Source organism: Trichoplusia ni, chromosome 10 (genome assembly GCF_003590095.1).
Source record: "Trichoplusia ni isolate ovarian cell line Hi5 chromosome 10, tn1, whole genome shotgun sequence".
Lineage (NCBI taxonomy): Eukaryota > Metazoa > Arthropoda > Insecta > Lepidoptera > Noctuidae > Trichoplusia > Trichoplusia ni.
The window spans coordinates 5613157-5627557 of NC_039487.1; the positions used below are offsets into that span (position 1 = coordinate 5613157).

At 38.1% G+C, this 14401-nt stretch overlaps 1 protein-coding gene across 17 annotated transcripts; it reads right to left on the reverse strand.

The window, feature by feature from the left end:
* Nucleotides 1-149: 149 nt before the first annotated feature.
* Nucleotides 150-14058, reverse strand: LOC113498103 (collagen alpha-1(I) chain-like). Of its 17 annotated transcripts, none has more exons than XM_026878030.1 (21): nt 13898-14058; nt 12446-12540; nt 12208-12303; nt 11052-11240; nt 10640-10770; nt 10359-10532; nt 10087-10215; nt 9621-10007; nt 9384-9534; nt 8432-9060; nt 8196-8304; nt 7727-7851; nt 7409-7556; nt 7043-7153; nt 6448-6591; nt 5560-5718; nt 4822-4936; nt 4356-4486; nt 3880-4109; nt 3288-3618; nt 150-3208 (listed from the first exon to the last, which is right to left on the reverse strand). In XM_026878030.1, exons 3-21 carry the CDS (start codon nt 12275-12277, stop codon nt 2430-2432), a joined length of 4242 nt encoding a protein of 1413 aa, XP_026733831.1. In that variant the 5' UTR covers nt 12278-12303; nt 12446-12540; nt 13898-14058; the 3' UTR covers nt 150-2429. The 17 variants fall into 17 exon arrangements, with proteins under 17 accessions (XP_026733831.1, XP_026733839.1, XP_026733837.1 ...); XM_026878038.1 differs by having other exon boundaries at nt 11061-11240; nt 13345-14058; XM_026878036.1 differs by having other exon boundaries at nt 10087-10212; nt 13345-14058.
* Nucleotides 14059-14401: the final 343 nt, after the last annotated feature.

Here is a 14401-nt window from a genome sequence, read left to right on the forward strand (position 1 = left end):
ATGTAGTTTTATAAAGCCAATTTTCCCTTAGATAGCAAATGTCTAGAAGAATGTCTAAGAAGCATAAGTAAAAGTTGTACTCAGAATGTAAACTAAATAGGTGAAATAAAACATGAGTTTTACAAGCATATTATATATTTTTTTTATAATATAATAATTAAGAATAAATTCTTACATCACGAGTTATAAAATAAATACATTTATTGCCTTAAATTAAGTCCAAAAGTACTCTGTACAATTATTGTTAGCGATGTACACACGAGAACGACAAGTAAAAAATATTCAAAAAACAAAAAATAAAAATTAAAGGGCCTTATCGTGAAGTCAGTAAGTTTCCACAATTCTCCGTGTGACAAATCTACGAACAACTTAACAAATTGTGTCAGAATCACAACCAATAGTTTGCATCTTAATTTCATCTCTTATCAATATTACACAAACTATTTTATATCATTGCTCTTTGCTTATTACTAAAACAAGAACCATTCTTTACCTTATATTATAATTACAATTAAATTAAGACTATCTAATTGCTAGCGGGTGTTTCTTACTGGACTGTTGTGCTGTTTCTCACAATTACTCCATGCCCTTTGTAATCTCGAGATCTGGAGCTGAGTGCAGACTGTTCTACGTTGAGCTTACACCGCGGCTAACACTGTTTATTATATTTCGTTGGAACGCGCTTCGTGTCTCCGAGACTATTTATTCGACGTGTTACGTCACCCAACGATACTTGGCAATTGGCACAAAGCAGTAAATGAGATCACGGGAGTACTGGACTAGTATCGTTATGATGCTCAAATTTAGCTTTAGTCCTTAAGATAAACACTATTTTTTAAGTCCCGAATAATACGAAATTTACTCTTATCGAGTCACTACTACAACATTAATAAAAAAGCGCATAATATCGGCGTCATTGGTCATTTGACACAGTTCCTGACCTTATTTAATTAAAAAGAGATCATTATTGCTATTTTTTTCTGTCAAACGCCAAGACAAATTTAGATACCGATATTATTTTAAGATGTCTATGCTAACTAGTTTGAGACTATTTTAAACGTAAAGCTAATTTGACTTTTGTTTTCCGTCGCACAAATTAGCTTGTAACGTTTACGAATCCGTAAGATGAGACATGAATTTGAAGCACGGATTATAATAATTCGATGATTTGTTGGGATTATTGTGTAGTGCAGTCTGCACGCAGGTCCGGTAAGTGATCGCTCCTCGCTCACTCCGCATCCGCCGGGGTTCATTGCTTTATAAACAAGGCATTACTTAACCAAGGCCACTGTGTCATCCACAATGTGCGACTACTAGCCTAGCATATTAATATGCCCTATGTACTATGATTAAAACAAAAACTTTTGCGTTCAGATAATCTTGGCATTGTTCATACAGAATTACAGACAATAATAAATTAAATAAGACGGTTAAAAATATCACGAAATTAAATTCATGTGGCAAATAATATGGCATCAGATTTTAAGTACTTTTAATTATTAAAAGTAAAGACTACTAGCACTTGCTTTACGCAAGTTTTAGCTTTTAGCGGAGTATAAAAGTAGCTATACTCGTTACTAGCTGTAATGTAATATTAAGAGTTTAGTAAAGGTATTGGAAGACAGAAAAAACATTGCTATCAGATCGAAAACGAAACAGTCTTAAAAACTGATACATTAATTTTCAATTTATACTGACCATATAAGCCAAATAATTAAAATAAACCAATTTTACTAATAAGATTAATTAATATAAAACTAAAATGGACAAAACATATAAAATTATGTACTTCTGTGTTATTAAAGTAACCAAAGTGCGGATTCAATAGTTTAAGATTACGTTTTAACACAGGGTTGGGCTCCATTAATTTCAAAATTGACTAGATATCTGTGTGCATAGGAATCATATATAAAAAATAGCTAAGTAAAGGAACCGATACACTGAAATTCTGGCATGTCTGTGTAAAAAACCATCTAAAACTAATTTATTGCCATAAGCAAAAAATTACGTCTAAAACTGTACTTTTAATTATGTAGAGTACACAATAACACGTCTAAAATTTGTACAATTTGTACAAACGCATCTGCATTCACTAACATAAAATTCATGCTCAGTCAAGAAACCTAGAGTAATGACCTAAAACAAAACCGATACGCTAATAAACATAATAAAATTAGTTTGAAAAAACTTCACAACATCGAAAAATCTCACAATAATACGCGGACTAACGAAAATCACTAACAAAATATTTGATCTCTCATTTCACTGGTGTACAATTTATTAAGTACGGTCGCGTTTCTCGCCAAGGAAAAACACAAACTACCACCGATCAGTCTGCAATACAAAAGAACGAACGTCGCTAAAACTGAACAGCTTCGACAGGCCATATCGTAGACCGGGTCAGGGCGCACGCGCAGTCAGGCCAGCCATCACTTGGACGGCTGGTAGGGCGGGTAGGCCTGGTGCGGCTGCGCGGCGCGCGAGCCCGTCGCGTACAGCTGCTGCTGGAAGTTGTGGAACTGCGCTGCGTACGTGGGGTCCGCCGTGGACGGTACGGCGAAGCCCTGGCCTTTGAAGCCCGGGCCCGGCCCGCCCATAGAAGGCGGCAGCGGCTGTGCCGAGCCCATACGTACGTTACCGGGGCCCATACCGCCCTTGACGCCGCGGAAACTGGGCCCGCACATGGGGTTCGGCCCAGGTCCGCCGAACGGATCGGCCATCTTAGGTGGTGAGTTAAAACCTGCTGGGTAATGGTGCGGCATGCGCAGCATCCCCGGCGCTCTCATGACGCCGCGCATGCTGCCCTCCATGTCCATGCCGCGTCCACCCGGGAAATAAGGCACGCCGCCCTTGCCACTCTCCATCTGCATTTGGGGGTTCGTAACTCGCTGCAAGAAGTCTAGGCTGGGAGGACCTCGCGGGCCTGAATTGCAAGGCATCTGAGGCCTTGTGGGCAGGTACTGTATCGTGTTTGGTGCGCTGGCTTTCACTTGTACGTTGGCGCCGTTGAAGGGAGGCATTTTTCCGGCCCCACCCATTCTAGGTCCCATCATAGACGCGTCAGGTCCCATTGGGCCCATTGGTCCACCCATGGGCCCTCCGCCCATTTTCGGACTTAGGTTCATATCTGGTGGGAAGTCGCCGCCACCCATCATACCTTCCATGGGTCCACCCATCCCCGGGCCTCCCATATTGTCCATGTGGCATCCTGTTATCATAATTAAATTTATTTAACCGTATAATGTGCGATGTAACAAAATTATTCAGACTGAGAAGTGTTTTCTTACCTAAATCATTCATCATCATGTGCGGATGTCCATGTGGATGCATTGAGTGGTGATGTTGCATGTGGTGTGGTCCCGAGCCGAAAGGTCCCATGTTGCCGCCATTGGGCCCCATGGGGCCGCCGGGGCCGGGCCCGCCGCCGCCCACCGTGTTGGTGAGTTGCTGCGACATCTGCGCGAGCGACGAGATGGGATCGAAGGAAGACGTGGAAGTCATGGGCCCATTAGGCCCCTGATTAGGGTTGATGGGAATGTTGTCTGGCCTGTTCATACTGCACGGTCCGGGGAAAGGTCCGGGCAGACTTGTGCTGTTTGGACCACCCGATAGCGTTGTCTGCGAGGTAAATAATATGAAGATATAAACTTATTGTTTTTGAATGCTTGCAATTGAATTATTATTATTTTTACCCACAACCAACCTTAACAGAGATTATATATTTCGCATATAAAAAATAATGAGCTGCTATGCTTGCAATAACTTAATTCGTATAGAGCAAAATTCATTTACCACATTTGCAGCAGCTCATTAAATTGTTTTGCATTTCTACAAGAACCAAATTAAAACAAAATAATAAGAAACTTGAAGGCAACTTACTCTAACCTCATTATTCCCCGCCATGGAATCATCCATGGTTCCGCTGGCTGTAGTGACGGCGCCGCTGGACGCGACGCTGCAACTACTCTTAACGCTGCCAGCACATGACGACGCTGACGACGCCGGCGCGTACGGACCTTGACTCAAGTTCGGAGTATCTCGCTGAGGTGTTTTTGATGCGCTGTCTTGACTTGACCGGTTTGATGATGGACTAGGCCTTGATTTTTCGTCTAATGAAAAATAAGAAATACAATTATAGCAGTTTGATATTCGTATTGGTAAACAGTCGGCAACCAAACGTTACCAAATTTGCACTTGTTCATCGACTTTTTTTACTAATTGCACAAATAATATAATAATAAAAAAACTTATTGTAAACTTATTTGGATGAATTTAAAACTGAAGTTGAAATTCGTTTAGAAGCTCAAGCTATTATCACAAATAGTATTATCATAGTCGAATTCGCATGTACTGACCCTGGCACTTGGTGTTGGCAGCGGAGGTGGGTGTCTGCGGGTTGTTGAAGCCGGGGCTCTGCTCCAGCGAGAAGCGGCCCGAGCGCGCCTCCGCCAGCGACCCGTGAGGCTCGGGGGTGCCCGGCATCATGCTACAATAACAAGTATTCAAATAAATTATTTATTCAGACAATATGGTAGGTATCCACTATAAAGAATTGTTCCTAGTAGCAAAACTAGAATAAATTACTTTTAAGGACCTAACACAAAATATCGTTATAAATGCTTTTGAGTAAACAAGACCATTTGTACACAAACTATGATACGAATGATGTGTAGACAGCGTTTGTTCTTATTTACAAATTTGTCGTTCATGAATTTGCGGAAATAACAACAATTCATAATACAGTGCACGGAAGGTAGCAGGGTATACAAAGCTAGCTAGTCTACTGTATGTATTAGTAGTAATGTTAATAGACAAACATACCCGGCAGGTGATTTCTGATTAGAATTAGATTGTGGCGTCTGCCCTCCACTGTTTGAAGGCGGCCCGTTGTCTTTTAACGATGTGTTCGGCTGTTTCTGTATCGTTAACTCTTGACCTGTTATAATTCAACATTTAAATAAGTTAATAACATGTCTACAACAAACAGATATTATTGTGGACGAACAATGTAGAATGAAAGAACAAATTAGCCATAGAGTATGAAAGTACATTATGTTAGCACATTTTCACCAACCACCACCAAATAAAAATGAAAACATACAGAAAACACACAAACACTACTATGAAAAATATGATACGATCACAATATACATCAACAAGGTATCTACACACATTATTCACTATTTCGAATGTTAATAAAATGTGTAACTACCCTACACAAACCAAACATTACAAGATGACAGAGTAATAAGTTATGAACAATTATTCTACTCGGTTATCTTATAATTAAACGGAGAAAACATTTAAAGCGTAATAAAATGCAGTCTTAATTAGAAACACGCAGAAATAATATGACAGTAGTTATAAGTTATAACATCAGCCTGGGGTTACACTTAATTGCTTTAAACACAATGCTTGACTATAATTAAATATACAAACCGTAAAACGACTGTAATTAAATTTAATAGTAATAGAGATTTAACGCGCATTATTTTTAAGGGAGTTAGTGTGATCCCGGGCTTTAGATTATTTCTGTGGTCATCCAATCAAGCTAGTTACCTTCGAACTGGTTGAGATACGATATTTGCTGCGGTGATGGCACGGGCATCAAACTCGGCTCCTTGCCGTGCGAGCTACCTTGTTGGTTCTTCTGCTGTTGCGCCGCCAAACATTGGAGAGTACGGACAAACACCCCCTCGTCTAGTTTCTCTAATATTTCTTATGTGGCCAATATTTGATCCAATATTTTTGAATTTCAATGTTCAATTAGATGTTAAGGCCACATATCGTATGTTTAGGTTTAGTCCAGTTTAAGGTGTCAGGGGTGTTCCATATTGTGTAGGATTTTATGTTATTCGTTGTTATTCATCACACGGTGGGATTTCAAGCGTCAAGCGTTTTGCGGGGGAGGGGAGGGAAAACAAAAAATACGCATTACAACTACAGAAAACAAAAAAAAACAAAAGAAATCATAATTCACATCAGTTGTACGATGCGAATCGTGATAAAAAATAAAATCTGTCGTGGTTGGGAAAATGTCTAACACAAATAAAAAATATGAGCATGCTACTACTTCTATGGCTTGATTTTATGTATACTAACTTTTCATGCGACTTTTGTAAACTTACCCAATTTATTTATGAATTAAAAGGACAATATAAAAACCAAAGGCACTCTTTTAATGGGAGGTTTGGATCTAAAATCTTCGATATTCTGCTTCATTCATGGCTCATTATTAAGATACATGAAGGCTGGCTTAGGATACATAAAAAGAAAATGTATTGTCTCATCGAATTTCAAAGACCAAAAACATAATTTTACTAGAAAATACATTTCCTAATGCGTCTCTAATTACTATATCTGTACATTATTCCAATAAATAGATATCTTTATGTCCTTTAAATTCAATATTTAAATTAGTATTGAGCAAAGCGGGTGTGTACCAACCTGGGGCATCGTTCTTAGGCCCGGGCTTGCAATGCGCGGGACTGTTAAGACCTGAGCCGGCGCGGGAAGCTTCCGCCGACATGGGCATTTGAACAGACCCGTGGCCGGGGGACTGTGTCGCTGCGGACCGGGAATAACGATCGTCTATGTAACATATAAAATACATTTCTCTACATTATTTGTCTTTAATTAAACATAACAGCAAAAGGAGGAGATTTTACATGACTATGAGCTCAAAAAAATTACTTGCAGATTCTATTATCCTATTTTGCATTATAAATCATTCATGTTCATTTCGATTTCATTCGTTTTTTTTTGTCTGGATATGGGTTCACCTATTTTTTTTAAAACTCAACGCAAGTTTACTAAGCAGTTAACTGAGTGCTGATTATTTTAATATTTGATTTAATATATTCCAAATAATATGGTGATAAAAGTCATCCCAGAATTGGAGTTTTAAATTTATTTAAACTTATGAACGAGGTAATTTGAGAGTCAGAATTATAATTAAAAATGAATTCGTATTAGAAGTGCTTCTGGATATTTGATACCATAGTTATGATTAGTAAGCTTATTACTATTAAATGGGTCTTACCTATAGGCACGGAGGCGGAACGGTGTAAAGGCGAAGCCCCGTAGGGCGGCGGCGGCAGACAGCCGCCTCTTTCCGAGCAAGGTGACTTCACTTGTGTGCCTGCAAACATTTCTACTATTTATTATAATTTCTTAAATAAGCATAATATTATATTTATTTTTGTAGAAAAATCTAATAATTTTATTGATCAACTAGGTATAAACATCAACAACGAACTGTCTTGTATAGTTATATTTATGATCTAATCAATCATTTTCTTTGTCTTCTTGACCTTACGTTACAGTAGTTTAGCAGGCTGTTAGTACTTAAAATTATTTCTTTTTAATTATTAGCTAATACTAAAATAAATAAATGTTCATAACTAACTCATATCATTGTCCATAGATTTGGGGTCGTCGAAGAACTGGTGGTGTATCTTCTGCCAGTCGATGTCTGCGGAGGCGGGGCTCTTGGGGCTGCGTAGCCCCGCCTTGTGGACTCCAGGGCCCAGCCCGCCAGGGTCGCCTGGACCCATCTGTGGTAGAGAAATAACGTAAGTATACCAAACTTAGATTTTTAGAACTTAAACTCAGAAAGATTGTTTTTATATTAACGATATAGAAGTTTTTTGTTAAATAAACTATGTCCTACCTATACATTTTTTCAAATAATGTCTACAAATTAAAAGTATTGCAAATCACTCACATTTCTACCGCGTCCATACTCGTCGCACATGGGTCCATTGACCGACATTCCGTGATGGTCGGGCCCGCAGTCTCCGTGCATACCCATCATGCCGTCCATCATAATGCCTCCTGGAAGACGCGGCACTTTGTACCATCCAACAATGTGTCAAGTCAGTATTGTACGCGGATATCGCGCGTTGTTGGTCAATTTTGATGCATGCATACACGAAGATAGTAAATAGATTATGTTAGATAAAATTAAAGGTGAAGGAAGTATTTCGAAACAGTACGCGTAAAAACCAGTTTGTCAAGGAATGTACTCATTGCGACAGTCAAGAATGAACATTAGATAAATAAAAGATACAATGCATGCACTAAATTAAGAAGTATGTAGATGGCGCTGGTGTTTGATTTGGTTTCAAAATTCTGTTGTTATTAGTGTCGTGAGATGTAAAACGTTACATATAATGTATTGTGTAACTTCTTACCGTTCATTGCATTCATATTAGGTCCTGGCATCATTCTAGGGCCCATGTGAGGTCCACCCATCATACATTGTTTAGGCCCTCCCATACCGCCCATTGGATTTGGCATACGCTAAAATAATTAAATTTCAGTCATTAATGTGGTAATTATTTATACATTGTTTATGTGCTTGTTTCGTATTCGTTTTAGTTTTACAATCAATTGACAAAATTAATTAAAGAAAACAATCTCAACTCACCCCCATAGGCCCTCCACAACCTCTTCCCATGTGTATATCTGTGCACATTCCTGTTTTCATGTCAGGACCTCCACATGGACCTCGAATACCTTTCATTCCACAGGGTCCCATAGGACCCATAGGACCGTTAGGGCCAAGACCCGACATCATAGGTCCGTTTGGACCCATCATGCCATTAGGTCCCATAGAACCATGCCCACCCATCCCCATACCGCCCGGACCGCCCATACCTCCCATCGGCCCGCCCATAGGTCCGTTTGGACCCATGGGACCCCCAGGGCCCATTGGACCTCCCATGGGTCCGTTGGGGCCCATTGGGCCGGACATAGTGCAGCTTGGGCCAGAGTTCATGCTGTTGGACATGGAAACCATCGGGCCGTTAGGTCCTGATCCCATGGGACCATTGGGACCCATCGACATGGGTGGAAAGGGAGACATGTTCATATTGGCTGATGAGTTGGGTGGGTTGATGTCGTTGGGGGCTTGTGAACCATCATTAGGGCCTTGATTGGGGTTGTTGCCACCACTTTCTGGGAACAACATCTGTTGCATTTTACGTATAGTAGCCAATTGCTCTTCACGGTGAGCGCGCTGTTGTGGAGTTAAGTTTTCATCTGGTATTTTTACACCTGCAATAAGTATTGAAATTAACATTTTTGTTATAACACCTACGACAAACACATCGAGTTAGAAATAAAAAGATTTCTCGTTGCATTGTTGTAATAAAAAAGCCATAAATCAAAGATATAACTGATAAGATATCATATAACATAATAGACTTTGTAAGGAAACAATTAGGTTTCAATATTGAATATTCAACCGAAATCTTGTTTATTCTTATTTCAAGATTATGATAAAACTATAATGTTGGAATTGCTAAATTCTTTTGGTCAGTAAATTACGAAATAATTATTTTTATAGTTTACTTATTTTGATACTAAGTTGGTCTTACCTTTGGGTCCAGTTTGGCAGGGCTGGTTAGGACCTGAGTCTGATGAAGCCTGGCTGGTGGGTGCGTCTTGTGGTGTGGGGCCCGCCTCGGAGCAAGCGGGCAGCGAACCGGGCCCGTTTGCCATACCATTCGACATTACAGAGGGGTTTTTCTGAAATACCATAAATACAAGAATATGACTTTATGAAATGACAATCTTTTCTCAAATTTTAAAGAAAAAAAGTTAGGGAAACTTACGGTGTCCCAGGGCATTTCACCATCAGCACCGAGGCCGTCCATGACACCACAGGACGGGGTGCCCCCTGGAAACCCATCCATAGGGCCCATCCCTGGTCCCATTTGACCCATTTGTCCTGGTCCACCTTTCATCATCATCATTTGATTTCCCGGCCCACCCATCCTGTTGGGACCCATCATATTTGGACCCATATGTCCCATACCACCGTGACCCATCGGGCCCATGTTGGGACCCATGGGCCCGCCCATCATGTGTCCCATTTGGTTGGGCCCACCCATCATATTTGGCCCACCGCGCATACCACCCCTGGTTTTAGCCATGGCGAGATTGTTTAACCACTGTGCAGGACTCTGTTTGTTAAACTGTCCCATTTTTAATGGATGTTTCTGTAATTTGAAAGGAGTATTGAAAATATTGAAGAAGTTTTAAAAGACACTAAAACATTTAATAATTAGTTTTTATTACCTCTAGATATTTCTTGGTACCCGGCTGTGCGCAGTGGTATGCAATGATAGAGTGATGTTGTCCTGAGATTACGGCCTCCGCACCCTTGTTTGCCAATAGCGTCGAGAAAACGAAGATTTGACTTTGCTGCTGGGAATACATCCAGTATTTAATATATATTTGGTTTTGAAAGTGCATAAAAAACTATGCACATTAAACAAACTGATATGGGATTTCACCAGAACTAAGTTTATATTTCATAACACAGATATTTTACTAAGGTATGTAGTTACCTCCATACTGCCAGCTTGCTTACTAATCACATTTGACGGCAGAGTTTGTGCTTCACTGGCCGACATAGGGCCCATTGAGACCCCTGGACCCATTGGGCCTCCACCACCTCCCATACGACACGATCCCATATTTTCTGGACCTCCGTTTGGGTTACGACAGCTTTGATTACCATCCTAAAGACATAATGATAAACACTTTTAGTACTGTTAAGATCCTACAAAACCTTTGTTTGGGATTTTTTTTTAATATTAGTGGTACAGTTTTATCACTACGTTTTTACCTGGAGATTACTTGAGGGGCCCCTTAGGCCTGTTTGTGGGTCTAATATATCATTCGAGTCTGATGACAGGCGCTCCGACTTTAGAGAGCCTGGCCCGCCCAACTCGCACGACGGAGATTTTGTGGGGTCACCTAAACCGAAATTAACGTTATTTATTTACTATTTATATTCAACTATTTAATATTGATCAAAAATAGTCGTCTTTTTTTCGATATTTTTTGTCGCACTGCTAGGAAAATACCTTACTTTATTATTTCAATATAAACTTAATCGAAATGCATGGGTGCCCGAATTTCTTTATATGGTCTACCCTGCTGGGCAGTAAAACCCGTTCTTTACTTTTCTATACGATTTTTATATATATTATAGTATGTAATACAAGTTTGAAGAATAAAATATGTCGATCACTTACTGAACTTACCGTCACTATCCATAAGGCCGTCGATTTCAGTCTTGATGCCGTCTACGCCGAGGTCGGCGGCCGAGTCCTCGCCGGACTGACTGTGGGGCTCTAGCTTGACCCTGTGCGGAGGCTCGTCCGGTTCCTTCTTCAGCGCCGCCGGGGTCGGCAGCGACGCTGACGGTGGACGCGACCCATGACCTGGATAACAAGTGAATAGGTAAAACATTATTGCTTCTATGATTTATAGGTATTAATAATCATTTGATATACCAAATCAAAAAATAAAACTATTCAGGCTATTAGGCTGGTAAATAACTTACTATTATATATTAAATAGTTAGTCTCTATACATATTATAAAAATATACAACAGACTAATTCTTTCTATTATAAATATAAATAATAACTGCAAATAAGTCATTAATTATCATGCGTTCCTCTGTTGTATTCACATTTCTTTTTCATTGAAATGTTACTTTCTCTTGTATGTATTTAAGTAATTCATCATTCAGTATTTTTCTCAAAATGAAGATTTATGTTTAAAAGATGTCTTCTTGTAATAATACTTTCATTTAATACTTATGTTTATGCAGTAAATAAGTACTAAATATGTTAAATTCACGAATTGATCTGTAAAAATTAAATTATTTTTCATGAAGAAACAAATGGTATGGTATAATTTACATTATTATGCCTGTGAAAACCAGCAATTTACAATTTTATAGTATATCTAGATTGTTAATTATGTGTGTGGATGATAAACATAGCTTCAGCAGTTAATAAATTAGATGAATAAATTATGTGCATCAGTGTGCACGCTGCCTATGCTTTCACCATGCACCACTGGTTTTATATTACGGATTAATCCAGTTGTAAGTCTAATCTTATATTTGTATTTTCTTGTAGATAGAAAAATGATAGTAATAACAAATATTATGACTTTAAAAATGAGTAGAATAAAATCCTTTGAGAATAGATGATGATAATCATTGCTATTTCAATTGATTTCAAACAGTATCATATTCTTTTATATTACAATTATTTAAGAGAACACATTTAGAACACAAAATAAATAAATAAGGAATATATTTGTTTGTTAATTGGACTATATAAGAAAATGCTACGTATTGTAACAATGTTTTAAATATACAATGATTTATACATACCGGGCTCAGCAGGATCGCTGGGCTCGTCCTTGAGACGGGCTCCTCCGCCCTTCTCCTTCTCCTTAATCATACCCCTGCGTGCCTTCGCCAACTTGACTGCACACACAATATAAGAAATTAAAGTATTTATCCCCGACAATATACACTCAAACATTGAATGCACTAAGGTTAGTTTTGATCTTATATTAGACAATATTGGTAAATATATTTATTAAAACATATTAATAAATAATGATACCTTGTCCTCAATAAATAATTTGCATAACCAATCTATAGCAGAAGTGAAGACCGGGAATTTATCACTGGATGCTGCCGTGTACCGAAGATTCTGGACTGTTGACCATACTACTAATTAATTAATAAAGGTCTCAAGATATTGTATTACTGAATACAAGACTTTTATATGGACTTGGTATGGAGCAAATAAGGTAAAACAAGTAATTTATGAGTATTTTGACCATGACTAAGACAACATTAAAGTGAAGTGCCCACTTAAACTTATTTTGTTATTTACTTGCATGATACATAATTTAAGAAAACATTATGATAAATCCAAACAATTTATAAAGGACTTATTAAAATATTTTGGGGGTTTATGCAATTTTAATAAAAAATATAATAATAACGAGAATTTAGTAACACAAACTATCTTAACAGTTCTCGATTATTTCAAATAGCTGCATGATGATCCGTGTTCCAATATTAAATACATGACATTCCTAAACAAACTGATATTAAATTAACACAATTTTTTTTTTAAGTATTGGTTTGTTTATCATTAACATCATGAATTAACATTTTGATCATTTAATATTATTAGACCTTGATTCTATGCATATCAAGCACAATAGCTATTATGAATAAATTATAGAACACAACTTCTTATGTTATTTTTATAGCAAACTAATTATTCATTTCGGTCTTAATTACTGTTTTGATTGTAAATGATTAAATTGAAGTGAATGTACCTGTTTGTCCACTAATCTGACAAGTAACACATCTACTGGAGATTACCACACTCAAACAATCCTTGTTTGAGTTAGTGCAAGACCATGACTATGAACAACACTGAGTGAAATATTCCATGTGATACCCATGTAAGCCACAAACAGTAATGTTGTGCATTTGTATACATACAAAACTAATCCGCGGCGCGTTTCGTCACGGGCACAATAATTGGCACATGTCCCACAAATCCACAGAACGGCACTTCATTACAAGAATGTCATTATGCTGCACCAAATGATCGAGAGATTATTATAAATAGAGATCACGAAAAACCTTGGCGGTCGGGGGGACGCCGACGGCGCGGACAGACCCCGCCGTCACTACCAGTCGCCACAAACCCCTGATTGTTTCCAGATATTCAATTAAAACGAGAATACATCGCGAATCCCCATAAAAATTCCTGGTTTATTCTCCATACATAAACAATGAGATAGGTCGGGTGTCGACGGGCGCGAGCACACGAAACGCACGTTTACTATGGCCGATTTATTGCCTCGGGAACGCTGTTCGAACGCGATGATACCCCGGGAGAAAGCGTCTAACATTATTTTATATCATTCGTGTGATCTAATTAAGGTATAACGATGGGTATGCAGCAAGAAACAAAAAATCGGGATCGCTGACATTTTTGTTTATGGTACATCGACGAGATCCAGAATCCACAAATAGCGAAAGAACGTACACGATTACCGCCTCCCGACGGATTCACTAGCACTTGATAACACAAAACACTGTGTTTCTTCACATTTATGTAAGTTTCATCGTCAAAATATACCTGATTTTATTTAATTTCTTTCTATCAGCATTAACACAAATCACCACGCACACACAACACAACATACATATATGTGCACAACACTAGAGCGATGAGCCGAATTACAAATACATTATACTGAAACGATTAGTCGATTAAATATCAATTAATCGATTTAGGATTAATAAAATATACTTAATATTTCAAAATTAAAGAATCAATCTAAAGTATCTCCTTATTTTAACAATTTTTCCATAATTCACATCATTTTTGCAAAAATACACTCAAGTGTAAGAAACAGTATTATTATAGAAATATTCTATGCTTTTAAGGAATTTGTTACTACATACTTTATACATTTATATACATTACAAATCATAGTTTACATTATTAAAAGGTTTATTAAGTTCTAATATTTTTTAACAACAATTT